General features: G+C 44.2%; 1 protein-coding gene across 1 annotated transcript in view; it reads right to left on the bottom strand.

Annotated features, from left to right (window-relative positions):
* Window positions 1-324: 324 nt before the first annotated feature.
* LOC112969366 (vasoactive intestinal polypeptide receptor-like) overlaps window positions 325-25,175 on the bottom strand; it is a 78,993-nt gene continuing 54,142 nt past the window's right edge. Inside the window, exons 7-13 of the mRNA XM_026072603.1 lie at window positions 18,463-18,616; window positions 16,421-16,481; window positions 12,128-12,197; window positions 9,019-9,110; window positions 3,718-3,847; window positions 2,222-2,263; window positions 325-530 (exon numbers count right to left, since the gene is read on the bottom strand). Of these exons, the coding sequence (XP_025928388.1) occupies window positions 339-530; window positions 2,222-2,263; window positions 3,718-3,847; window positions 9,019-9,110; window positions 12,128-12,197; window positions 16,421-16,481; window positions 18,463-18,616 (741 nt within the window). The 3' untranslated portion in view covers window positions 325-338. The remainder of the gene's footprint in view (window positions 531-2,221; window positions 2,264-3,717; window positions 3,848-9,018; window positions 9,111-12,127; window positions 12,198-16,420; window positions 16,482-18,462; window positions 18,617-25,175) is intronic.

Raw genomic sequence — 25,175 nt, 5'->3', positions numbered from 1 at the left:
GCTCCCTTTGCCCTCCTTACTTCATTATTTACGACACAACATGACCTTCCAGGCTCTCCTCGAGTGACTAAAGTCTTTACTCATAGTTATCAACCCCTGAGGGCATAAACTTAGAGTGAGAGGTCTGAAAAGAGGGAGAAGAAAAGTATTTCTCTGTTTCTTGGCTTGTCTGATCTTGTTCTGGATGCCAGTGGCTTTTCCAGTTTTGTGTCCTCTGTTGGCTCATGAGGAGCATTTCATTTCACAAGGGTTTGTTATCATATCACTGATTCCCGGGGATCCTTCTCCCTCTCTCTGTTTCTCTCTCGGATGCTCGGTGCTCAGAGAGTCTCTCCCCATCACACCAGAGAGAATTCGGCCTGAAAGCCAGAGCACCGGCGTGTCTTTGGTGAGCACTTGGTCAGCATGGAGATCTGGGTGCTGAAGTTGGTGCCGTTGCTGCCCAAGGAAGGGTGGTGATACTTCATATCTGAGCCCAGGAACTGTTCCAGATGCCACCTCCGCCACTTTCGCTTGAGCTCAGCTTGGACCTAAGCCGTGGAAAGACAAGACAGTTAGCAGAGGGGAATGTTTTCTGTTGCTCTAACTCGACTGTATGAGCAGCAATGGGGATTCACTTACTAAGGGGTCAAACTGCTGCTGCTTGGCTTTGGCTGTTAAGGTGGCCAGGGTGACTGTCTGAATGCAATTCCCTGAGCAATCAAGGGTGCTTTCCCGGAGCAGGAAGAAGCAGTTGAATGGGACTCTGAGATTCACCTTATATTTTAAGGAATTATTTCATAAAGGTCATTAAACTGACATAATCTGGAAAGAACTTTGAGCCACGTAGAAGAGTTGTGACACTCCAGCCAGTAAATTACCAGAGCAGAAGTCCATCAGCTTCTGCAGAAAGGAAAGCACAGTGAATTGCTCATCTGATACAACGAAGGTGCTAGACTACTAAACTTCAATGGCAACCTCTTTTATGCTTTTTTTCACTGCCCTATTTTCATCCAAGTACAAATGATTTAACTATATGTTGTTTGTAAAGCCATCGGTACAGATGTGCTTTTTTTGATAGAGGCTCCTTGTTCCTGCTCAGGGGGTTCACATACATCAACTGGTTTACACTGTCCAGATTCAACTCCTGAACACATTTGGCCACAGTTCCTGTCCCCTCACGTAGGCTTCCAGTGCAAAGTTTTAAATAATAGTGTGAATTACATACAGCAGCTGTGTTTGAGGGTCTCTGGGTTCAGCAAGCACAGGAAGAGTACACTGATGCTAACCCCAGGACTGGAAATGTGGGAAAGGCAAAAACCAATGCCCGTGAGCTGGAAGCAAGTTCATGTGGCACTGGTCTGTGGCTAACGAGTCATGTCAAGGCCTGTTTGAGTTTTGGACCATGGGTAAGGTTGCATGGTACTGCCCTGCTCCCTGCAAGCCCACTGACAAAGGTCTCTGCTGGAAGCAGGACATTATGTGCCCTCTGTTCCACTGTGTGATGTACACACAGCCTCGGCGTGGCTGAAAGCAGCAGCAGAGCAGTAAGAGAGCAAATTGTGATTCTGGACACTCTTCCTCTCCCCAGGAAGCTGGAACAAAAAACCCAGATCACAGCTGCTCCTTTCTTGTCTGCGCTCAGTTTACTGAGCTGACTGCGCTCCAGCTGACAGCGGCTCAACGCTGTTAGCCGCTCACACCTACTCAGTGCCTCTGTGATGTTGGTTTAATGAGTCTCTACTGAATTTCTGCTGGGCATGGTAGAAAAATGTATCACTGCACTAACAAGCCTCCATCTTGGCAATGGGCCTGATTCTGGGCCTTAACGTTACAGGCAAAATTCTTTAGGTTTTAAAAGGATGAGGTGGAGCATTCAGAGACACTGAGCATGGGTAGGGCTTAGAGGATGGGTTTTATCCTTCCTTGCTGAAGGTGCTCCCTTCCGATGAGGGTTTATGCAAGGTTATGGGAATTCTGCTGATCTTGTCTACCTCATGAATAAAGGAAGGACTCAGCAGTACCAATACTTAAGTGTGCAAGCAAGTCCTACTATGTTTATTAAATGAGTTGGAAACTGTCAGGCAAATGGTTGAGCTGTTTTTCTGGAGTGAGTTATTTCACTTGCAAGCTTTCCCCCTGTGTGGTAATCTCAGGAACGGGACGCTCCCCAGTCCTCCCGCCAGGAGCATTCCCTCTGCCTTAGTTGCAAACGTGAACCCCGCAGCCTTGTTGATCTTACCTCCCCATTGAGGAAACAGTACAGGACAGCCACCACAAATCCCTGGGGGAAAGAACAGGCTCTTAGCAACTCAGAGGTAACATCCCCTGATATCACAACCCAGACCCAACTGCAGCCCTGGGCAAAGGGCATGTGGCCAGGGACCTGCTGAGATGCCCCTTAGAGGTCCCTTGACTGTATTTTCCCTATAAAAGGAGCAGGTTAAGGTATATTACAGCAGATGCATGGGCGCGTGTTCAAAGTTTGCTCCAGATTGGTGTTTAAAGCCATCCACAGTCAGCTCAGGTCTAAGTGGGGTACTTGGTCATTCAGACTGGGACATGAAAGGCAACCAGATGGGATCCTAGACCCAGCTTTCCTGTATGCTGTTGGCATGGAGAGATCTAACCCTGCTAAACAGTGCACCATCAAGGCCAGAATAACCTTTGGCGCAGTGTAGGACTTAAACTGTTCCTTTCATATCTCACCTACAGTGACATCTCATTTTCCAGAATCCCAGGTTTCACTGAAAGAATAAAATAAAACTTGTCTCCAGCCCTTACAGTTGTGAACACTAAAGACAAGAAGTGAGTGTAAGGCATTTCAGAGAGGTCTGCTTGAAACAACAGCTCTGAGTAGGTCCACTTATCTCTCAAAAGAGTGATGTCAGATGCAAAGTGACAATGATGTAAACATGGATGTTAACTCATTCACCACTGAACAAAGTATACAACTGACGTTACATGGGTACACGGTAATGCACAGCTCCTGCCTGCAAACTGTGAGAACACTAAGCTGCTAGAGCTAACTAATGGATGGATGCAGTGGTACGAAATGCATAAATAAGTGCTTCTTTTCATGCAACACCAGGGCCAAGGTTGATAACCCAGCACTGGAACTGACTGAAGTGAAGTGTGTGGGAGGGTCTAAAAAGCAGACTTCGTCACGGCTCCCTCAAGATTAATGCAGAGGACGACACCATTTTCCACCCTTAGAGTAAATCTGCCTCCTACACCAATGAACTGGAATCCTGCTTGGACAGGATCTAAAGGCAGGACTTGCCTTATAATAAACAGAAGAGAGAGTGGGTGCAAGTCAACTGGTCGAAGATGCTCCAAGCTCCCTTTAGTGGCCAGAAAGACACTCTGCCTGAAGGTGATTTATCTCATCTTACAATGTAAATGATAGATCAACTGAACTGAGGTGCTGGTTTTCCTCTCTTAAGTATAAAAAAACCATATTGGGACTAGCTCATAGAGGTATATTTTCTTTTTTAGGTGCCTAAAAGGAGGAGAGAGAATCTCCACACTGGAATTCCAGGAGGCAAAATATAAAATAATCTCCCATCCCTGCCATACTGGAGTGAATAGCTTTTTCCCCAAAGGTATAAGAGCACTATTGGGTATGTCCAGGAAAAACCCAGCTCACACGTTTGCTTATTCCCCTTGTCATCCTTGTTACATTTCTCCGTGCTAATAGACCTGGTGACTACCTGGGGGCAGCAAAGGACGGCTTACCTGGAATGACCCAACCACGAGCTCAAAGACAAGCTTAACTTCTGCTTTGAAATTGTCAGGGAAGAAAGCAAACATGATGTAGTGAATGCCAAAGAGAGGGATCAGCAGCAAGGTGGACTTGGCCAGTCTCCTGTTGGAAAGAAAAACATAAGCCATAAAAGGAAGGAAGGAAGGAAGAGGAGCCAAAGGACAAGCTGGTGAGAAAACCTGCAGCTGAGCTTTGTGCAACTCTGAAACTTTAATTTGCTGCGCTACATATTTGGCAATTACCTGGTCAGATAGATCACAGTGGTGTAGCCTGTATCATGCAAGGTAAGTGCCTTTGTTTCCCTTCAGGAATTGTGAGCACTTACACTGAGGTCCTGGGAACATATGGCCTTTCAATAGCTGCTTAGTGCGAGACAGTGACAGGAGGCTGCTCAAGCCAGGAGGGCTTGGGGATCGAGTTGAGATCGGCTCCTCAGAGCCTAAGCTGCCACGGATCCCTCTGAAGGTCTGGGCTGTGATGTGATGAAATGTGGAGCCAGATTCTCAGCTGGGCACAGTCAACTTATGCCTGTTCACGCTAACCAAGGACTGCGCTGGGAGGATTTCCACAGGCTTAGTTCCCTCTTTGCTAACAGCCCTCAAAGAAATACGTGTGCCTTCAGCTGAGGCATAATGATCAGCCCTATATTATTTCTCCTTGGCCCGCAGACTGCAGATGGCTGGTTATTTCAGATGTGGTGACAACATAAAATGTGACATCTTTATTCCCAGTACCTTCAATGGAGGTATTTCTTTCCCCCTTCCTCTCTTCTTCCCCTCCCACTGGAGATCTTTTTTCATCTCTACAAGCTAAATCATCATCTAGCGCTGTCTTTGTTTGCTTGGGATTTCTGAAAATTACAGCTTCTGGGAGAGAAATGGTATGTTTAGCTCAGAATAATGACAGGCTATCGCACAATGAATGTCTCCAAAGAAGGGGGATGAACAATATTAGTGCTTAACGGCACCAGGCAGGGTAATCAGAGGTCTAATTAGGAAGAGATTATAATTTATTAAATCTAATCATTATTAAAATCTCGCTGACAAAAATAAAATGGAATAAAAGACTTAAGGATGTCTCAGGGGGTTCTGGCTCCCTTGGACACCCACATGCTCATGTGTCTCCCTCTCCCAGAGGCTTCTGGAGGAATTGAAGCTAAGGCTGGAATGTCAGAAGTACTTGTTCTTCCATTTGCAAACCCTTCACCGCTGAAGTCCCACCAGGCTCAGTGCTCCCAGGCCATCTTCATTTATTTGTCATCTGTATAAGCCTCCTGCGAAGGCTGATGTGACAGTTTTATGCAGATGATGCTCATCATTGTATCTCCCAACAGACCTTTCCAGCTTTCCCTGGGCCTGGCCCAAAGACAGTTTGTCGTTAAGGCATTGGTTAGAAGCTGTAGTTCCCCGAGGAAAACCTGATTGACAGCATGGCTGGAAAGCAGCTGGCTGCAACCTATTCCAGGCAAAACCAATGCCTTTAGGAAGCTGAGAAACTTCCCAAGAATTTGCCTTTCACACTGCATCTCTCACTAGCAGGCACGTCTCTCGTAGTGAATGCATCCAAAACCTGAGTCCTCCTGGATGTCCCGCTCTGCCAGAGGATGTCCTGTCCCCAGGTGAGCAAGGACAGTCACTGTCATGAGTGACCGATCAGAGCACCACATTCCTCGCTGTCAGACGCTGCTCTGGCCAGTATGATCCAGACATCCAGGAGATCCAGCCCTAGCTCCCCCCAGCTTCTGACACACGAGAAAGCAAATCACTTTCTAAGCAGATCACACTTCAGTGAGCACCAATACTGGCTATGCAAGGACCTCTCCTCTCCTTTCTCCCCAATCTTTCAGGAACAAGCCAACCCAAAGGAGTTCGATGCAATGCTACCTTCATGTAACATATCATAGAGATGCTATTTACAACCTTCGACTGATTAGAAAATTCTATTGTATCACTGCAGACAACAGCAAGGCCTCAGTTACAGCTTTTTTCCCTCCTGGCTGAACTGTAGCAATGAACAGGGCCTATAAGCCAAACACTAGGAACCTCATCCTCCAATTTGCACAACACACCAAATCAGTCTCTTGCTCCCGACACTGAGCTCCCCCAGAATATTGAGTTATGTTTCATATCTCATGTTGGCTTCAAGGCATGGTCCCTATGGCCTGACCCCCTGAAATCACACAATGAGGAACACCATTATCAAAAATTATCTTCCTCAGGCATGGTGGACTTTCTTCCGTCAGGCTAAAGCCTGACTGTGCAGGCGGCAGAACTGTCTGGGAGGTTGGCCAAAGCTGGTTAATTCTGCCTGCTGGAAGTCATGGGTTCTCAAAAATCTCATTAGCTTCCACTCCTAGCACAAGGTGCACTTCTTAGACCTATCCTCTCTGACAGATTTATGGTGACAGGTAATTTAGGGAAAATACACCTCTATTAGCCTGCACCAAACTGACTCCTCTCCTTGGGAGTGGATAAGAATGAACCTTAAGCTAGCCGTACGCCTGAACACATAAAGGAAGGATGCCCAGAAAGCTCTGATGATAATATTGATCTATGAACATGTACAGAATAGAATGAGATGAATTTTGCTCAAGATTTATATTACAGAAAACAAGGTGTTTTCTCCTTCTGTTTGCCTGAAGTATTGCTGTTCCATTCTTGTGCGAGGCTCTGTCGTTTCCAGAAAACTGTTTCGGGAGACATGCTTTCACAATTTCCAATACAGTAAGGCCCAGCTCAGTGTCTGTAGCGTTAATGAGTGAGTCAGCAGCACACCTGAACTTCCAGCCTGCAGCTAAACTGAAACCGGTTGGGATTGAACAATGCTGTCAACATGTCAACATATTATTTTTAAAAAATAAACAATGTAAGGGAGAAAGAAACAGAAGAGAAAAGGAGGGAGAAATGTAAACGAGAGATCCCTGACGTTGTTAGATTAAAATATATTTATCCCAGATTGGCAGGAGGAACCCACACATATTATTAGCAACAGTTTTTGGTAAGACCTCTTGAGTCATCCAGACCAAATCCCTGAAGCTAGCAGCAGCATTTCAGGTACTAAGGGTGTGATATGTAAAAGGAATCTGGTACCTAAAATTGCAGATTGCATACGCGACAGCATTTCTAAAAGGGTCTGGACTCCAAATGCCTCTGCAGTGAGGTGTCGAAATATTAAAAACTTAGGACCACACTCCTCCCCCTGTGTGGGATCCAGCCTTCAGATTGAGACATTTAACATTAATTGTACAGGTGAATGTGGTGTCTAGAGTCCCACTGCAGTCAATGCATCCAGTGGAGCCTTTCAGATGCCCTAGCGGAGCCTGGCTGATGGTCAGCTGCCACTGTATAAGGCTAAAAGGCTCCCATAGGTCCTGTGTCTTATATGCCAGGTCCAGGCAAGTATCTCAAATGTCCTAAGGCATCTCATATGGCTTTGGATGCCTAAGTGCAGGCACCTCAATCAAGCCCTAGATCTCAGGTGACTATAATGCAGTTTAGACTCTCAGCTCACATTTAGATACCTAAATTTGTGTGTCTTAATCTGAGAGTGGAATCTCATCTCAGATATCTCAGTTATCAAGTCGAACAATGCACTTGAATTAGAAGCAGTGAGTGATAATGGATGTTTCATCTCAGACTCTGAAGAAAATGGAAAGAGTAATGACTCCAAGGTTAAACAGCAGGGAGGATGGCAATATTCATTTGCCTAAGTATAGGCACCTAGTGCCATCCGAGATGCTTTTCCAGAAGGAGGAGGATGGTGAGAAACTGAAGATGTTGTCAAGATCACTGGTACTTCAGAAATGGTTCGTGCTTAGCAGGCCAGAGCAGGGAAGTCCATATTACTGCCCTGCCATGCTAGGTTTGTTCACAAGGCAAAAAGAGACTTCCTGGCAGCTTCCACTTCTGGAAATGTAAAGAAAAGAAGCCCTAAACCCAAAGGTCAGCACGACCTCATAGGTAATCAGGGCATAACCCTTCCTGCGCATGTCAGCTGCACTTCTAGGGAGGTGCATTCATCGAGCCAATTGCTCAAGATGGGGATACAGTCTTCTGACAGCACTGCTTAGTACGAGAACATATTTCAATATGCTGATTTAATCTATGTACCTGGCCAAAGCTGTCACAGTCCTTGGGCTAGGAAGATAAAATGCCCAACTGCAAATGCATAAAGGGATGTGGTAGAAAGCACAGGTACCAATAATGTTGGCTTGTTAGTGATGACAGAAAAAGAGTAATTGGTTTTGGCTGCTGCAGGGAGAGGTTAAGGTCAAATACTGGAATTTCCCATCATAAATTTGAGAATGTCTAGGAGCGAACTTACCATCGCTACAGAGAGAGACTTGTGTTGTGGTTGGTAAATGTTTAAGGACCATATTGACATTAATTCTTCCATCTTGCAGAAGCACAAACTGAGTTCAGACCCTCCAAGGTACCTAACTGTACAGCTCCCTCCAAACACTAAGAATATTTTATAAGCAGTAAGTAGGTAGACACTGGATTCTCTTTCCATTTCAGTTCTTTTCTAGGAATCCTTTTAATAAATATCCAGGATATTTGAAATACTGAGCCAGCACAGTGATGAGAGGCAAAAATGAGCTGAAGCCTGAACTTTTATTTTTTTTGCATTGAAGGCAGAATAAATCCATGGGGGTAGACAGATTTTTTGCACCCTGAAAATGCTGCAACTGAGACCACTCTTGGCCACTGAGACAAATGCTCATCTCGCCTTCATGCTGTTCATTATAAACAGCCTCATTAAGGTCACCCTTATACCCCTGGAATAAAAGTTTTACTCTAAGCAAAGGTGCTGAGCCAGTGCTACTTCTCAACAGTGAAGAGAAATGAGTACATTTCGGGATAGATTTATCTGATCTAGTTCAGGGGTCTTCTTTAGGATGAGGGAAATTTGCTGTAGATGGCTGCTCTTTGCTCCTGATCAGAATCTCTCTGGCTTCAGAATCCAATAAATATTGAATCTACAAACGAAAAGCCCTTTTCATTTTTCGTGATCATTACTGTTGTTCTCACTTCTTCATTGCTAATCCCAGGAGAAAGCCTTCTTGCCTGTCTGTCCAAATTGACATAAAACATGCCCAGCCATTTTAGCAGATGTCCCATTTCCTGATTTCCGATCATCTTTAATCAATTAAAAAATACATGATTCTGATCCGTCATATACAGACAGATGAAATACTCCTTGGTCCAGCTAACAGCCCAACCAAACAGGCTTCTCAAAGTCATAGAATATGGTCAAAAAGGTCTAGGACTTACAAATACTGGCTGGTTTCATTGTGCCCAACATCTGGGGAATGCAACTTCTGGACTAGGATACGGATAATGCAAATGAAGAGAATGAAGTTCACCTGTTGGGATGGGGAGAAAGGAGACAGAGAGAGAGGAAAAAACAAAAATTATTCTCCTGCAGTATTTTTCTCCAGTGAAAAGAGCTGATCGTTAGAGGGGCTTCCTTTCACTGCAATATTTTTGCCATGGAGCAAGCCGTTGTTAAAAAGCCATGAGCAGAGACCCCCACTCTGTGAGCACACAGTAAACCGACACAGGATGGCAGCCAGCTTGGGCCTGACATCAGCCTGCTTGGGACTTTGTGTCATACATCCCAAGTATGATGATGTCAAACCCATACAGCACAGCTATGCACGACGTCCTGCTGCGCGGGGGGGTGTGCCGACGACAGGGTGGGAAAAGAGCCTTGGGAGCGAGCGGAGCGACGGACGTCAAAGCCCTCGGGAGACGGTGACATGCGACCTGCTGCTGAGCATGTCAAGACTGAGGCAGTGAGCCAAAGAAACCAAACCAAAACACAAAGCAGTATCTACTCAAGCAGGCCCTACCTGATGCTACTGGGCACATGTCCTCTGGAGACCTTGGGATATAACGACACAGTGGAAAACTCTCTCTCCTACTAGATTAGACCAGGCTAGCCCAGAGGAATCTAGCTAATACCTAACTTTTAGACGGTGCCTTTCACTGAAAAAAAGCCCTCGAAGTGCTCTACTAAAATACTCAGGCAAGGTTAAACTTACTTTGTAGCAAAGGTGTAGAGATAGGGTTGTGAATTTCTTAATGGCACATAGTAGATGGCCTAAGTTGAATGCAAATTTATCCACTTTTAAAGGCCTATCCACTGAACCAGGCTGTTATTCATGCAATATATGCAGTAGAAAAGTGATGACAGACTTCCGTGGACTTAGTTTAGTTTGACACCTGACCTCTTTTTTTTTTTTTAATCTTTTCATGGTCAGTGAATGCATAAATGATTCTGATTTTTAGACATTTAAAGACTGGAAGGAATTGTGTTAACCAGCTAATCTGATTTCCAATAAAACAGATTGTAAACTTTCCTCCAGCAATTCCTACATTTATCTGAACAACAGGTGAATGAACTAGACTGAGGCATATCTCTCATTTAGACATTTATCCTTTGCTCAAAGGCTACGAGTGACTGCAAATTAATTGTATTTCTTGATTACGACATAATTATTGCTTTTTATCCATCCCATACCCTTTATTTCAGTTTCTGTTCATATTAATTTACTTATAAAAAGTAGTTTGCATCTGACTCGATGGCAAGTAAAATTTACCAGTTCAGAACAGAATTATCTGGATCAGTGGGTTTCATCAGCATTGATAGCACACAGGCTGTAGTGCTGAAGGTAAGATCTGAGCTGCTTCCCAGGCTCCCGCTATGTGTTAAACACCGTATCAGCTCATAGCCATCAAGAGCAAACACTGGGCACATAAAGAAAGAGGGAAGCAGTGAGTCAGATGGAGTATGATTACAAGCTTAGTAAGGCCTTAGCGCTGCATGATAGAAGATACGCCTGTCAGGCAACTGGAGAAGTTGTCTAGTTTATTTCTCAGCCTACAATAGGATCAAAGGCTCTTGATCTCTTCACCACGCTTAAATATATTTAGGTTGGAAACATTTTTCTAATGTTTAAGCTATATATGTCTTGCTTCAGTTGAAGTCTATGCTTTATCCAGTGGACATGGAGATAAATGTTGCGCTTCTCCTTGCAGAAACCTGCTATGCACCTGATAGCTGTTATCATGTCCTTCCTTTGTGACAGATTTATATAATATCTGCAGAAGGAAAATCAGATATTGCTGGGTAGATTTTGTTTGGAAATGATTTATTGGGCAGAGGGAAACACAGACTTGTTGAGCCCAGGAGAATAGGGTGTATTCCTTTACCAAAAGGTTATCTCAGGAAAATGCTATCTACAGCTCTCTATGACAATATATGTATTTCGAGATGTGTAATCTAGATATTTTAATCTTTCCAGTAAGGTGAATAAAGTTAGAAGTAATTATTTAAAATGTTTCATTTTGGGATGTTTGTATGAGAAATGCTACAGGAAAGGTCTTGCAAAAGGCATAATGTATGTGGAGTAAGGAGAATATATGTCTAAGAGAAGATTTCACTTTAAAAGAGATATATTTGGCTTTATTTCTGTTGTTTTCATTTTTCTTCCCTCCCACACATACTTGCCTTGATTTGAGAAAACTCAAAGCTAAATTTAACTTGAGTTCATCTGATTTCATGTTTGGGCTCAATACCTGGCAGAGGAAATGCATAATATTCAACATGAGTGGAAGTATTTAGAGTTCCTCAGAAGTGTTATGGTTCCTGTGGCCAGAACTGATCATCTCTGGGCAAGTGAGCCAAACACTTCTGTTGATTTCTCTTGCAATTAGCCAAGCCTCTCAAGAACTTACTTCTAAAACACGTAGCTGGAATCCAACCGTGTATTGGATTCTATAAGAGGCAAATATCTGGGGGAACGAATCTAACCTTTTTTTTTTGCCAGGTACAAATTCAAAGTAGGACTTGGCCCCTATCCCTTTGCAGTGTTGACATCTACAACTGAAAAAGTCACCCTGGGCTCTCCATATGGTCAGCTCGGAGAAACAAAARCATTCACGGCACAATTCATCTGATCTAATTTAGACATCTATTGGTTCATTAGAGAAGATGAGCCTTTCCTGGAACAATAATCACGTTCCTAGATCTCCACTGGCTACACACACCTGTGGCTACCCCACCAGAGTGCCCAGGGTGACTAGCTGAGATGGAGGTGTCCAGAGTTAAATGAAATGAGTTCCACCTCAGTTGCTCAATAATTCAAACTCTTTCCATAATCAGCGCTTAAAGATAAAGATGTTTATTCAGAGGCTGAGCTTCCTCAAATTGAGACAGACCTTCAGTATTCAATGGGATGTTATCTGTCAACACATTTTCCATGGACTTTTTCTGTGTCTGCAGGTGGATTTTACAGAATACTTCTCAAGCCCCACCTCCCTCCCCACTTAGTATTAAAGAGGGCTTTTCAGCCAGCAGAATATACTGATACTTTACCAAAATAGACACCAAAATAGGAGTTTTAATGATCCACCAGAATGGGGATTCCATTATTTCCTCCCAACACCTAAAAAAAAAAAAAAAAGAAAAAGAAAAAAAGACTTGAAGTATCAAGTAAAGCAAGCAAGCAGCTAATCTTCTCAGGTACTTGTTTTTCCCGAATTTCAAAAGATAGGTCTGCTAGGTTATGTGAAGAGGACGAAACATGGTGTGCATGAATTGAGAAGGGCTGAAGACTTGCTTTGCAGTTGCTTTGAGGACTGGTAGGTAGCACTCACTCCAGCTACAATATTATGACCTCTTTCCCCCTCGGATGCGACTGGCGCTTTGGGCAGTAGCATTGGACAGAAGATGCTCATGTCAGGGTGAATGTGTGGGAGGACAGAGATTCACTTTGTCCTACACTAAGGTCTGCTAGAAGGAAATGTTATCACAACCAAGTTTTGTGGGGCTTCCGATACTATCCATGAATATGGATGGAGATTGCGTTAAGCACAGAGAAATTAGCACCATCAGAAGAAAACACGCCTTTCTGAAGAAGAGGTCAGAAAGCCTGATGCCATCGGATTAAATTTAGCTAGCCACCTCTGAGCTATAGATCTAGTCAAATGAGTTCATAAGGTCCAAGGTTTGATTTATTTCATCCTAAAGTCAGAATGTAGGTGAGAAAATGAATCAAACTCCCAAAGCGTCTATTTCTCTTCACTGATCACAAAGGAGATGAAGCAGACTAGACTGTACGTATTTCATATATCTATGACTGAAATGAACTATCCATCATTTCTTCCCCCAAAATATTTATTTTCATGCTTTTAGATGTTTATTTTAGCAATTTTTCATATAAAAGGCTGACTTCAGAACAATACTTGGCCCATTTAAAAGATATTTGCCAGTGTAAATAGAATTCTGGAAAATCTCGCATGGGTTTATTAGAAATTTTAATGGGAGCTGCTATCCAGCAAACAAATTCTAGCAAAATATTTCTCAACCTTTGAGTCATAGAGCAAATGGTCAGAGAGCTACTTCGTGATCAGGCCAGTAAGTTATCTCTTATTTTATATAGGAGGTGATTTTTTTTTTATTTGAAGTCTGAATTCACTGGAGTCACAATGACCTGTTCTGGAGTGTGTTGTCTCCAAAAGTTACCATTCTTCATAAGGACTTCTGGTTTTCCTTGGCTACAGAGGAGCTGAACAATAACATGGTGTTCAAGGTATTCTCACGAGGGTCTGAGCATGTCAAGGGTTAATGTGGAATTTGGAATGAGCAAATTGGGCTTCTCCGTGTGACAGCCACATCAGACTCACTCAGACATCACTGGAGAAAACCTGAAATTTCAGACTAGTGGAAGATTGGCTGAGTTTGGAAATGGATAAGACTAAAAGTGAATCTTGTGGTTCAAATTAAAGTGAAATTAAACAGAAGAAATTTTCATAAAACCTAAGAAATAGTACAAGAGACCTTCATGATTGAAGCCCAGAAGACTTCAACTGAGGTAGGGTCATCACTTCTTTGAGAGACAGCATACAGTGGACTACAGGTTATTCAAAAATGAGGAATGCATCTTCCAGAGAGAAATGATCAGTTTGTGGTAGTCTGCAAACCACAGCACTCACCTAGGTAATTTGGAAATGCATTTTAGAGCCAACATGTGAACGAGAGAATAGGAATAAAGTGAAAACTATGACAATTACTTGGAATACATTTCTCTACGGACCTCACAACTATCAGGTGATTGAAGGCTCATTTTTAGGAGACCGTTCATGAAAATTGATCTGCATTCATGTTTGAAATAGATTAACGGAACCTGTTGTAGACATTTTGCTCTGAATTCACCTCATCTAACACTAAATTCTGACAGTGCAAATAATGGTCGATTTTAGGCTTCGACTTTAGGATGAAACGAATTACACTCCGTAGGCTACACTGACTAGATCTCCACTAGCTATAAATGGAGACTAGAATGAATTGCTCAGATACAGATGTTTATATTTAGTCAGGTGTATGCTACCCTTTCATTTAGAATTAAAGTGGTCCTAATTATATCTAGTGCACTTCATTTTCAAAATGAATTCAGGCAGTCTGAATAAAGGTCACTTTAATTTGGAGTTAGAATGCTTAAATAGGGGTATACTGCAGTTTAACTAATGCTACATAACTAGGCTTTTTTTAATCGGGATTAATTTCCTGTAATTTCTCTATGTAGGCAATTTTAGTATGCAAAAAAAAAAAAAATCTACATTAGGTATTAGCATATCCTGTAAATTCACATCCTGCTTTACTTTGCACAAAAAAGTAGAGCTTTAAAGACCCAGGAAAATGCAAAGAAAGTCTGTATTTTTAATATGACTTGCTGGAGCTGAGTGGGAATATATACTAATATATATACTAAAACTCTGGTAGCCAGAGAGGTTAAATACTGATGTCTATCTCATTACAGAGGCTATTTATTAATGGAGTAAATAAGGTCAGTCTTTTGCAGAAAGAGTGACACCATAAAAGAAGTCAGTAGCCCTCAGGAAATGTGTTAGCATGACTATACATCAAAAACACAATGTGAAATCTGAGCTGCTTTTCTCCCTGAAATAAGGACAAACCAGGACACATCTGGAGAGAGAGAGAATGCAAGGGAGAAAATGGAGTTAACCATATGCTGTAAATGCAGGAAGGAAGGGCATGCACAGTGAGTACATAATGAGCACCTGATTCTGTAATTCTCCAGAGTGTTTTCTCATAAACATTCAAATTACTCTAGTTTGACTGCTTGAGTGAAAGCATGAGGGAGGACTGGAGGATCAGATCCTATTTACTTGCATATATCCTTGGGTTCCTCTAATATCTGCCCCATTTAGTTAGCTGCATTTTAGCTTCTTATATAAAGTATCAAAGGCAGCTTTCAGGTTAAAGAAGATGAAGAACAGATGCAAAGATATGTTTGGGGAAGAAGAAAAAAGAGTTTTTAGTATTTTTTGTGGGAGAGCTAATGAGTGTTTATTCAGTTTCTGCTGCACTAGCCTACACAGGGTCATTTCTGCAGGGTTCAAAGCACAGCTCGGAGCGTGGGGCAGCTGCTCAGCTATGTAGGACCACAGGACCAAGTGGGACCATCTGGGCCATCCAGTGATTTCCCTGCAATTATCCTGCAATTTCCTGCAATTTATAAGAGCTCTTTAATTAGAGAAGGGTCCAAAGATCATCAGTTTTACTGCGCACTACAAGCCACAAAGCACCTCCCTAAATCCGACAACAAACTAAGGACTCGTAGGAAATGCCACCAACCGTAATGGTAGCACGTGACCTTCACTTAACTCTCCCAGAACAACGAGTCTGTCCAGAGAGGTCTGTTTTCTATTCTCCTGTACAAATAAGGCTGCGATGAAGATATTAACAGGGCAGCAAGAGGAAATGAAATGCGTTGCTGCAGTGGCATCAGGATTGGCATCCGCCAGCCCAAGTGGGTAACGTGAAATGAAATCCATGCTACTGACGTGACAGTAGTGCTAATGACACTCAAGTTTCTGGTGGTCGCCTTGCTTATGTTCAGCAAGGTGGAAAGATCAGTAGGAAGTTTCCAAGGCGCATCCAGATGTGACCCGGATGGGGGAAGGAGAGCTTTGCCAGCGTGAGGCTATTCCCCTGTCACGTGCACTGGAGCATATGCTGATTGTGCTAATGAATATATGAGTGCAAGACTCATCAGCATCCTCCCTTCTCCGGGAAACCTGTGCCTCATTCCCCATTCACTCTAATATCAGAGGAATTACCTATGAAAAACACTGATATTTAGAACCAAACCCCACATTTTCGACTTCTAACGTGTTCTTCCAGGAGTGTGAGATCATTTTGGTGAAACTCATTTAACCAAATCAATCCACAAGGTAACTCCAGTAATGTTAATGCAGGTTAATTTTGGTTACTATACTTGACATATCCTCCTAATACTCCATAATCCAAACACCGTCTTTCCTAACAGCCCATAGCCCACTCATGATTTTAGCCAGGGTCTGTTCACTAATTCCCTGCAAATATCCTGACAATCAGACTGGGAAACAAAGAGGTTAAGTGACTCGCCTAAGGTTACATAAAGAACATGTCTTCAGGGAGGCCTGGGAGTGTTTCCCAGGCATTGGAGGTATGGGAATGCCTTGGCTGTACTCTGACCGCCCGTGGGGTTAGGTCAGGAAGGAAGCTGCAGCAGATGACTGGGTTTCTCAAACTGCAGGACTTTCCTTGGCCTTCCCTGAAGGTACATCAGTTATAAAGGAATGAGAACGGAGTCCGTAGGCTTACCCAACATCGAAGAGGTAAATCCTGACAATAGTCCACGCGGTGATGAACACAGAAGGGGCACCTGGCAAGAGAAGACATGGTGTTCCTGTCACAAATCATTACCCATGTTTTCAAGGCTGCTCTGCCCCACTCTCCATCATCTCTCCTGAATGACTGAGATGGTGGCTTCCCTTAATGGTGTGCAAATACGTCAGGTCTTCAGTGCTCACAGGCCAAACAAACAACATGTTGCCTTTCTCTCTCACTGACCATGTAAGATGAGTTTCCTGTAAACTGCTCCCTACCTGATTTATCCTTCTGTTGCAATGCCTACAAAAAACTGATGATGGTGAAACACAAGGAATAGGCGTCATCCCATCTCATTTGAGACATCTATAGTGTGCAACATCTGCATCTAAGCCAGTCACCACAGGCTCTCTTTAGCATCAGTGGAGAGAAGTATGTACTTCTAAGACACAGTTCTGAGCTACTTTAGATGTTTGTTTTAGGACAAGAAATATTCGCTCGATCACCTTGACTGTATTGACTGTATCTCCACTATCTATAAAAGGGGAGCCTGGAGTGACTAGATGTCTGTAGTTGGTCAGATGAATCTATTTCTGCCCCTCGCTCCATGATCTACTGTCTGACTAGGGCGGTCATGTTATGCCCTTGTAGTCCCTCTTTTTTTCTAGCTCTGTCTGTTGTTTTTGATTACATTTAGACAGGAAATGCTCCAGGAAGGAAACTTCTCCTTGTTCTGTGTTACTCACAGTATTTCATGTTGTCTGTTGTGATTTCTAAGTGCAAAGGTAATGCAAACAATAAGAACTATAATGAGGGTGTCCAAATCATCAGTTCTTGCATGATGCATTTCAGATCCATCACTGAAGCTCTCGAAAATGATGGATGAATGAAATGACAAAAGTTCCTTCAAGCACCCATTCTTTATTTGAATTGTCCTTCCTCACCCAAACAACCTCAGAATTTCTCAAGGTGTCTACAGTATATGTAAGAATTGTTCATATACATATAAGTGCAAGAGATTTCCTTTGATTTAAAATCATTAGCTCCACAAAGATTTCTTTAAAATCTTCCAGCTCTACAGTGCTCAGAGAAAGAGTACCTGTGAGCAAGGCGGGTTTAAAGAAGGTCTGACCTGATTAACCTCATCTGAAACAAAGCCTGCTAACATCACCTTTTCTCATGCTTATAGCACAGAGAACGATCTCTCTTCAGCAGTGTGAACCCAAGCATAACTCCTGTCACTTTTGATGGAAGTTACTCTATGGCTAGCTGATCAAATCCTGAGTCCAGGATTAATGTGCCATGTCCCTGTACATGACACAAACGCTTTTTTTACTTTTCAAGATTATTCCCCACTCTAATTATTTCCTGGTTTCAGCTATCAAGAACATGGAACAGAGAGCCATTTTGCCTGCTTATATATAAACCTTAAGCTAGAAAGCTTAAAGGAGAAAAGAGATCTCCGTTGTCTCTTGGGAGAAAGAAGAAAAGCTAGTCTGGTAGGATTAATTTGCATAAATTAGCATTTCAGCTGTGGGCAACTTGTGCAGTTTCATTTTGTCTTCCTTATTTTATTTTATATTGTTTTGTGTGTGTGTGAGACCGGATTCACATTAAAGATGGAGAAATCATGAATGCAGTAAGCAGAAGGTTATCAGCATTAGCACATAGGGATGTGCAATGGGATCTCTGTGGACAGCTAGACCGAATGAGGGGAGAGAGTGAGGGATTCCAGTGTCTGTTGGAAGAGCTCAGTCCAGGAGCCCAGCTTTGCTCTGGGATCCACCCTTACAATTTAAGGACCATGCATGATACTGACTTCGGGATACCCGCCCAGCCAGGTGGAAGAACATGAGTGCGGCTGTCCAGGACCTAATCTAGCAGCTGTGGCTCAGAGTCAGACAGAGTTTGCAGGCGGGACAGAGTCTCCTGGTGATTGTCAATAAACCCCCATCCTCACCACCACACCCCATAACTGCTGTTAAAAATGCCTGCCAGGATCACCTCCTGGCATTCGGGTTTGAGAAGAGGCATACCCCAGCCAATCAAGATGTACCACCAAAAGTACTTCCTCTCTGAAAAGAAGGAGATGACCAACAGGGTGTGAAGATACAAGCCTTCCACAAGCAGCCAGAAGAAGTTGGCCATGACGCAGTACTGAAAGAAAACCATCACAGCTTTGCAGCCGACCTGTAAGAGAAGAAATGGACAGTGGTGAATTGCAGAATGTTTCCATCGTAAACACACCAAATCACAGTAAACTTTGCCCTCTGTGTAACTTTGGGATTCGTTTTTGAAGAACCTGTATTTTTTATGGAATGAGCTCTCCCACAGAAAGCCAAAAGGCCTGTCTAGCTTGCCGGGGGCAGGCAGGATCTGGCTTGCTCGACGTGTGCTGACCCCTGCACGGTGAGCGCAGCATGCCTACTTGAGCGAGCCAGCTCAGGTCGGGATGCCGTTTGACTGTGTTAGCCTAGCGAAGCACTCAAGCGCAGAAACCCTGCTGAGTGGTGACGGGCTGATACGCTGAACTATGATCCCCGTCAGCACGGTGCCGCTCTCTGTAGATTTTGGATGTACGTCTATGGGAAGGTGCCTCAGTGGCAAAGCTGATGCCAAGAGGCCCTGCCATGATGTGCAACCCGGCCTCTCTGCTGTGCCAGTGCTTGGCGTGTGCGGCCGAGCTTTGTAGTAAACCGCTGCACTGGTTCGGAAGAACCCTCCAAAAAGGTGCTACTTTGAACTGAGATCAATTCAGCGAGCTGGTTTATGTGCAGCCCACGAGCCCTTGGGTCAGCACAATGGAGGTGGTGGGCACCAGAGAGGCGAAAACAAGCAATGGAGAATGAGTGGGGATTTTTTTAAGCTAGTTTTACCACTGAAGTCAGCATCCTGATGAACCCTGAGTGACGTGGGCATCCCTTCCCTTCTGGGGGACCGCGATGCACTTTCTGATATAGGTATATCTTCAGATTCCTTATAGATACCAGCCTCCAGAGGGAAAGGGAAATTGCAGGCTGTATTCAACACCCTGTGCACAAATTCAGTCTGTGCACGAATTGCTCTGTGCACAATTTCAACGTGCACGCTGCACAGCAGCATAATGTGTACAACGTGCACCTCAGCCAGCACGAGAAGGGTAAGAGTTCTCCTGCTGCACCACTCCAGAGACAAATTTCCAAGCCCCTTCGAGTCCCAGTGGCGCTGCCTGCTAGTATTACCTGGACCCCTGAACCTGAAGCAATGAAGGCTCTGACTTAAACAGGCAGACTTCCCAGGGGATAAAAAACCAACTCCCCAAACCTATATGAATTAGCTCTTGAAAGCAAAGTCAGTACAGATCACCTTATGGCCTGGTAGATATGGTAAAAACTAAAGGGGTTTGGAGACAGGGGTTTGAAGAAGGCCAAGTCTACAAAGAACTGTGAATGCTCAGTTAAAAAAAGGCTGATGATGTATCTTTTTTTTTAAATAAAGAAAAGAGTAAAGAGGAGAAGCAGGGCGGACACTAATGAGCATGGAGAGATTTGATTGCCTTGGAAGGGAACAGATCTGAAAGGGGAAGGAGGATTGTTTTTCCTCAGAAAATGAATAATTAAACACAATAACCTGCTGTGTGAAGATTTCACTGCAGCACAGAAGTGGGACATTTTGCAGTTAATGGGAATGGTCAGCTTAGAAAAGAAGAAAAAAATGGATGGGAAATTTACCTCTGATTCTCAGGGGCCAAGTCCACTGCAAAACTCGAAGGTGGAAATCAGCTGCCCAAAGAGACACGCTAGCATTGGCCTTTGCACCAGCACCTGATGCATCCAAGTGCAGCCACAGCTGGACCTGTACACCTGGGAGCCTTGTGTGTGCAAGGCCTCCTTCCTCTAGCAATAGCTTCCTCTCCTCCAGAAAATGTTTTCCAGGAAGACACTGGTTGCATTGCTGCTGTCTAAGCATCTTCGAGATGATGAGCTGGCAACAGCCTCATTGATTTCGGTGAGTCTGCTTGGGTAACACCCTGCTCTTACCAAGGCAAGGGCATCAGTCTGGCTCATAGTGCTCCTTAACAAGCTCCCTGCACACTGCGCTGCTTCCCTGGTGCTGTGCGTGTGCATTACACTGAATTCAGAGCATTATCGATTTGCACCAGTGACAAGCTCTCATTTCTCCCTGTTCCCCTCTCCTGCTGAAAACAGTTGCTATGTAACACACTGGTTAAAAAAGAAGCGCAGAAAGTGTTTTCTCGGTGCCACATGTTTGAGAGAGACACTTGTCCCCACCGATCACTCAAAATTAATTCAGCCCTCCCCTAGCACCCGCCAGTATGTCACGCTGGGGATCCTCATGTGCTCCTGCTAATCAGTTTATATGCACATCAGCTCCCTCCTGCGAGCCAGATGGCATAAGCAGAAATTTGCTGCGGGGTGGGAGGGGGGGGAAGGTGGAGGCAGAGCAGACAGTTAACCCTGCGGGAGGGAAGGTGACACAGAGCTGAGCCGACAAGGGCCCACGATGTGGCAGCTTCCTCCCTATGGCTTCCCTATGCTCTCTGCTCCTCTCCGCTATTACACGCGCACGGGCTGCGTGACATTGGCACACCTCATCTCTTCTGCCCAAAGCCTGCTTGCCCGCTTTGTGCATCCACAGCCAGTGGGGATTTACTGGTGTGAGTGTGCCCAGCAGGGTTTGACCCTAATTCAGCAGCTCACAGACGAAGGGGTAGATTTAAGGGACCAATCTTGATGCATCTCAATCGCACGCTCCCCAAACGTGGATTTACTTTGGCGGGGGGATTGAACCTTGGGGAATCTTTCCTGGATGGTTGCGTTGAAACTACAGCAGAAGTATGAGGCTGGAGCACATCATGAGGAACTGGAATACGTTACGGGACAGGGAAAGGCTGCTGACAAAAAGTGCATGTGAGTTCTGCATAAAAGGGGCTCTCAGGCAGGCATTTCCAAACTGAATTTGTAGAGCTACTAATGTTACAGAGAGGAAACTGTTGAACACAGTTGTCTGGCAGCAGAAACCTCAAGTCTGGGTGACCAAATATATCAGCACTTTTTCCACAAGCAGTGGCAACTACTGCATTTTTTGTAGAATCTAGCCCTGTCTTCTTCTCTAATATGGTTGTGGCTTGTAACTGCCCAGAGATGAATCACACACACGGACAACAGCTGGTTCCTGCAGCTCCTCCTCTAAAGTGGTGGTAGCAGGACAACCTGAGGTGGTGGTAGCAAGAACAGAACAGTTATTGGCTCTGTGCTGGGAGATATTTGTCTATTTGAGCAGTTGCTGCCACCCCAGCCACTTTTTGCTTTGCCTGGAGAAAAGATATTTTTATGTATTGCTTTGTGGACATGGCAATAACGAATTGCAGTCTGGGATCTCCTGCAACATGGGAATGTCTCTGTTGCATTGGAACAGATTTGGATGCACTATCTGGGACCAAACTCAAGTGGGTTCCTACAATGAAGCTGTATTAGCACAGGCTAGAATGGCACAGGCTAGTCCCTGTAGGTGGGACTCTAAATCTTGATACCTATGAGGTCATCATCTTCTCCTGAGCTAGCCCCCAGGACCCCCTTTCTAGCCAGTGGAGATATAGTCAATATAGTCAACAGAGTCCAGGATGTGATCTGTCTCATCTGCACGTAGACACCTAAAGCAGAGCAGATGTATTGTAAAAGTGCCCCTTTCCCCACCAGCTACGCAGAGAACCTGGGAAACCCAGTCTAGCTGGAGACATACTACTGCAGATGTCCTGCAACTCATGAGATGATTCTTATCTTACAAAGTAACTCATGGTACTTTCTTGCTGCCTAGGCTTCTTGCTACCATTACCTGAGCTACATAAGTCTAAACTAGGCTAGATTTTTCAAAGAGAGAAGCAGTTTCACTGTTGATTGCAGTGTTGTTCTCTCCTTGAATCCTCTTTGACAGGCAACTCAGGGACACATTTGGAAAGCAGCCCCGTCTGGCTGTTGAGAGACTTCCTCTTCCTTATGATATGCAGCACTTGGTAATGGGGTTTCTACCTTCCTGATCGATCCAATTCAGACTCAGAATAGCTGTTATAATGTTGGGAAATAAAATTCCTGTTTATGTAAGATGCTTTACCCTTTAGATGACAGGCACTAGGTAGAGATGAGGTGTAACATCTCACTAGAAGACTTTTTTTCATAAAGAGCAGACCCCACAATGTGTCAGGGTTGAAAGACTAATATAGGCTATGTTTAGAAAAGCCATTTTCAGCAGGAAAAGCAGCATTACAACACTACTTTTTCTATTCTCTTCCCTTTCACTATCTTGTATACAAAAGCCTGTTTCGCTGTCTTTCTACAGGCAGCTTGCCCTGCTCACGTCCACACAAGATATGGCAGTGAGGTGGTTTTCCTCAGCTTTGATGCTGTCACATCTAGCCAAGTGGTCCTTCTCTGCTCCCCCCCTTAGTGACTGCATTAGACATAGGCTATTTGCTTTTCCCCTCAAGGCCAATCCCTTCTACATGTGCTGTCAGTCATCAACTGCTGAGACACTGGTTCTGCCTCCAGCCAATGAGGGATGGAAACCTTTTTTACCCAAACAAACACTTTTGTGCTTTTCTTTAATTCATCATACTCAATAACAGAATTTCACGTCACTTATTTCAGAAGTTTACTTGAGGACGAGATGAATCATGCCTTAAGTCTACTATATGGAGCAACTCTCCATAGATGCGATGTAGCCATCCATCCATGTTGTAAGCATCTACACTTAGTTCAATTAACTGAGGACTGCTTAACTGAGGACAATCTAAAAAGCAGACACTTGGCAAGATTAAGCAGTTTAAATGTAGGCTTCCAGTGCCTTTTTAGGCACTGTCAGGTATTCTGTCTGGTCTCTAGCTGTTGTTCTAGGAGGATGCGGGTTTCCTACAGGCCCTGTATCATTTCCATCAGTGCTGTGCAGATCTTTGGGATAGCCACAGGCCTCTTAAAGGGTACAAGATGCCCATGTTCAGATGGCAGAAGCCTGCCCATTATGGAGAATCCTTAAAGGTGCTGAGCTAGCAAGACTGGGAAAAATCGTACTTATCACACTGTACTAAAGTAATGTCCTGAAGTACATGAGGAAGGCTGTTTTCCACAAATGTAGAGGCACCTTTGAATTTGATTTCTATTATTTTGCACTTTAGATGGATATTCACGCCCGTGCAAAATGAGTGCAAAGTACTTGTCTTGCTGGTCATGGAGCATTTAGCACTTCCTATGCATGGGTGTGAATGTCTCCCTTCTCGACAGGAATCAGGCCTGTGACTTTCAAAGCACTGATTATATCATGCGAGTGCCATTTATTGCCCTCTGAGTCAAAGCTGCTCCTGAGCACTCACTGATTTAGGCACTGACAAGTGCAAGGGCCGAAAGGCTAACGGGGGAATAGAGAAGGCAAAGAGATTGCATTTGCTTTGAAAGAGAAGGCGGCTTTTTGCAATCGTTTTACAGCACATATTTAATGTGCTGTTGATACTTGGGAATGCAGGCTGGCCCTTCAAAAAGGAGAGGGGAGATTAGGGATGAAGTGCAGAGCTGGTTAGACAGCTGCTGTGATGTGAAGACCTGTGCCAGCAGCTGGGGAGCTGGACAAAAATTTTAGGGTGTCAACAGTGGGCCAAATTCAGAGTTTACTGTAATGACGGGGAAGGACCCGTCATTACCCACAGCATTTGTGTGCTATGTCCGCTGAGCAAAACCACAGTCCACTTTGTCAGACCGTAGGAAAAGTGTGTTCAAGATAGAACCAGAGTTTCTGAGACAGAGGCAAGGAGAAGGGGCATTTCAGTGGGAAAAGCAAGACTAAGCAATGACCAGAGGCTACGAGGCTTCTGTGCTGTGGCTATTAGCCCTTTATACTTTCAAATAATGTCAGCCCCGAGAAAAAAATGTCTTTCTCATAAAACTGGTGCACTGTCCAGCTGATCCACACAGGAAAATGCAGTCACGATGCTGGAGGCAGTGATTAACTCAGAGCTGAATATGCTGCTTCATTAAATACACATATCATACCCCTCAGCGATAATGACTCTGATCGAGGTATCCCTGCTCGTTAATAACTGCTGAGGATTGGCAGTCTTGACCAGCCACTGAACTTCTCTAGCCCAGTATAAGCAGCTCAGTTGGACAAGAGTTGGCCTGAGAACGCCTTGGTTTTGAGGAAGGCTGAAGGATTTAGATCAAGGAAATACAAAGGGGCCTGGAGATATATTGCGACGTAAAGGGTCTGCCTGAGTCTGATCGCCCCAAGCATGGGAAATGGCGTGCTGGCCAGAATAACCGCTCTGGGAGTCACCGCCTCTAATCCTGGGCTATGCCGCAGCTCCTGGCATTATTTATAAAGTCCGGACAGTGCCTTCAGCCCTGTCTCCGGTGCCCTCAGTGAAAATGCGGGCTCAGATTAGCTTCAATCAGTCAAGAAACCTTGAGGTCTCCAAATCCTCTTTAAGGATCTTGGGTCCTTTCACGTGGCCTACCACTGCTGGAGCAGGAGCAAATGACTAACAGAGATTTCTCCAGGCCTCTTCAACAGAAGACAGCTGAAACCTCATTTTCTCAGTGATAGATTTATCCAGTGCTTTGCTTTTATATTGGCCAGAAGACATGACCTATCCAAAAGGCTAGTTGCTGTGTGACTCATGCTGAATTTGCCCACAGCAACAGCTGCTCTTCTCCTCATTCCGGTCAAGGAGGCTTCCTAGATGTTATTTAAAAGCTTTTTATTA

The sequence above is a fragment of the Apteryx rowi genome, unplaced genomic scaffold, assembly GCF_003343035.1.
Source record: "Apteryx rowi isolate R43461 unplaced genomic scaffold, aptRow1 scaffold_109, whole genome shotgun sequence".
NCBI lineage: Eukaryota > Metazoa > Chordata > Aves > Apterygiformes > Apterygidae > Apteryx > Apteryx rowi.
The sequence above is the reverse complement of the archived record's forward strand: the minus strand, read 5'-3'. Positions and strand labels throughout refer to the sequence as shown.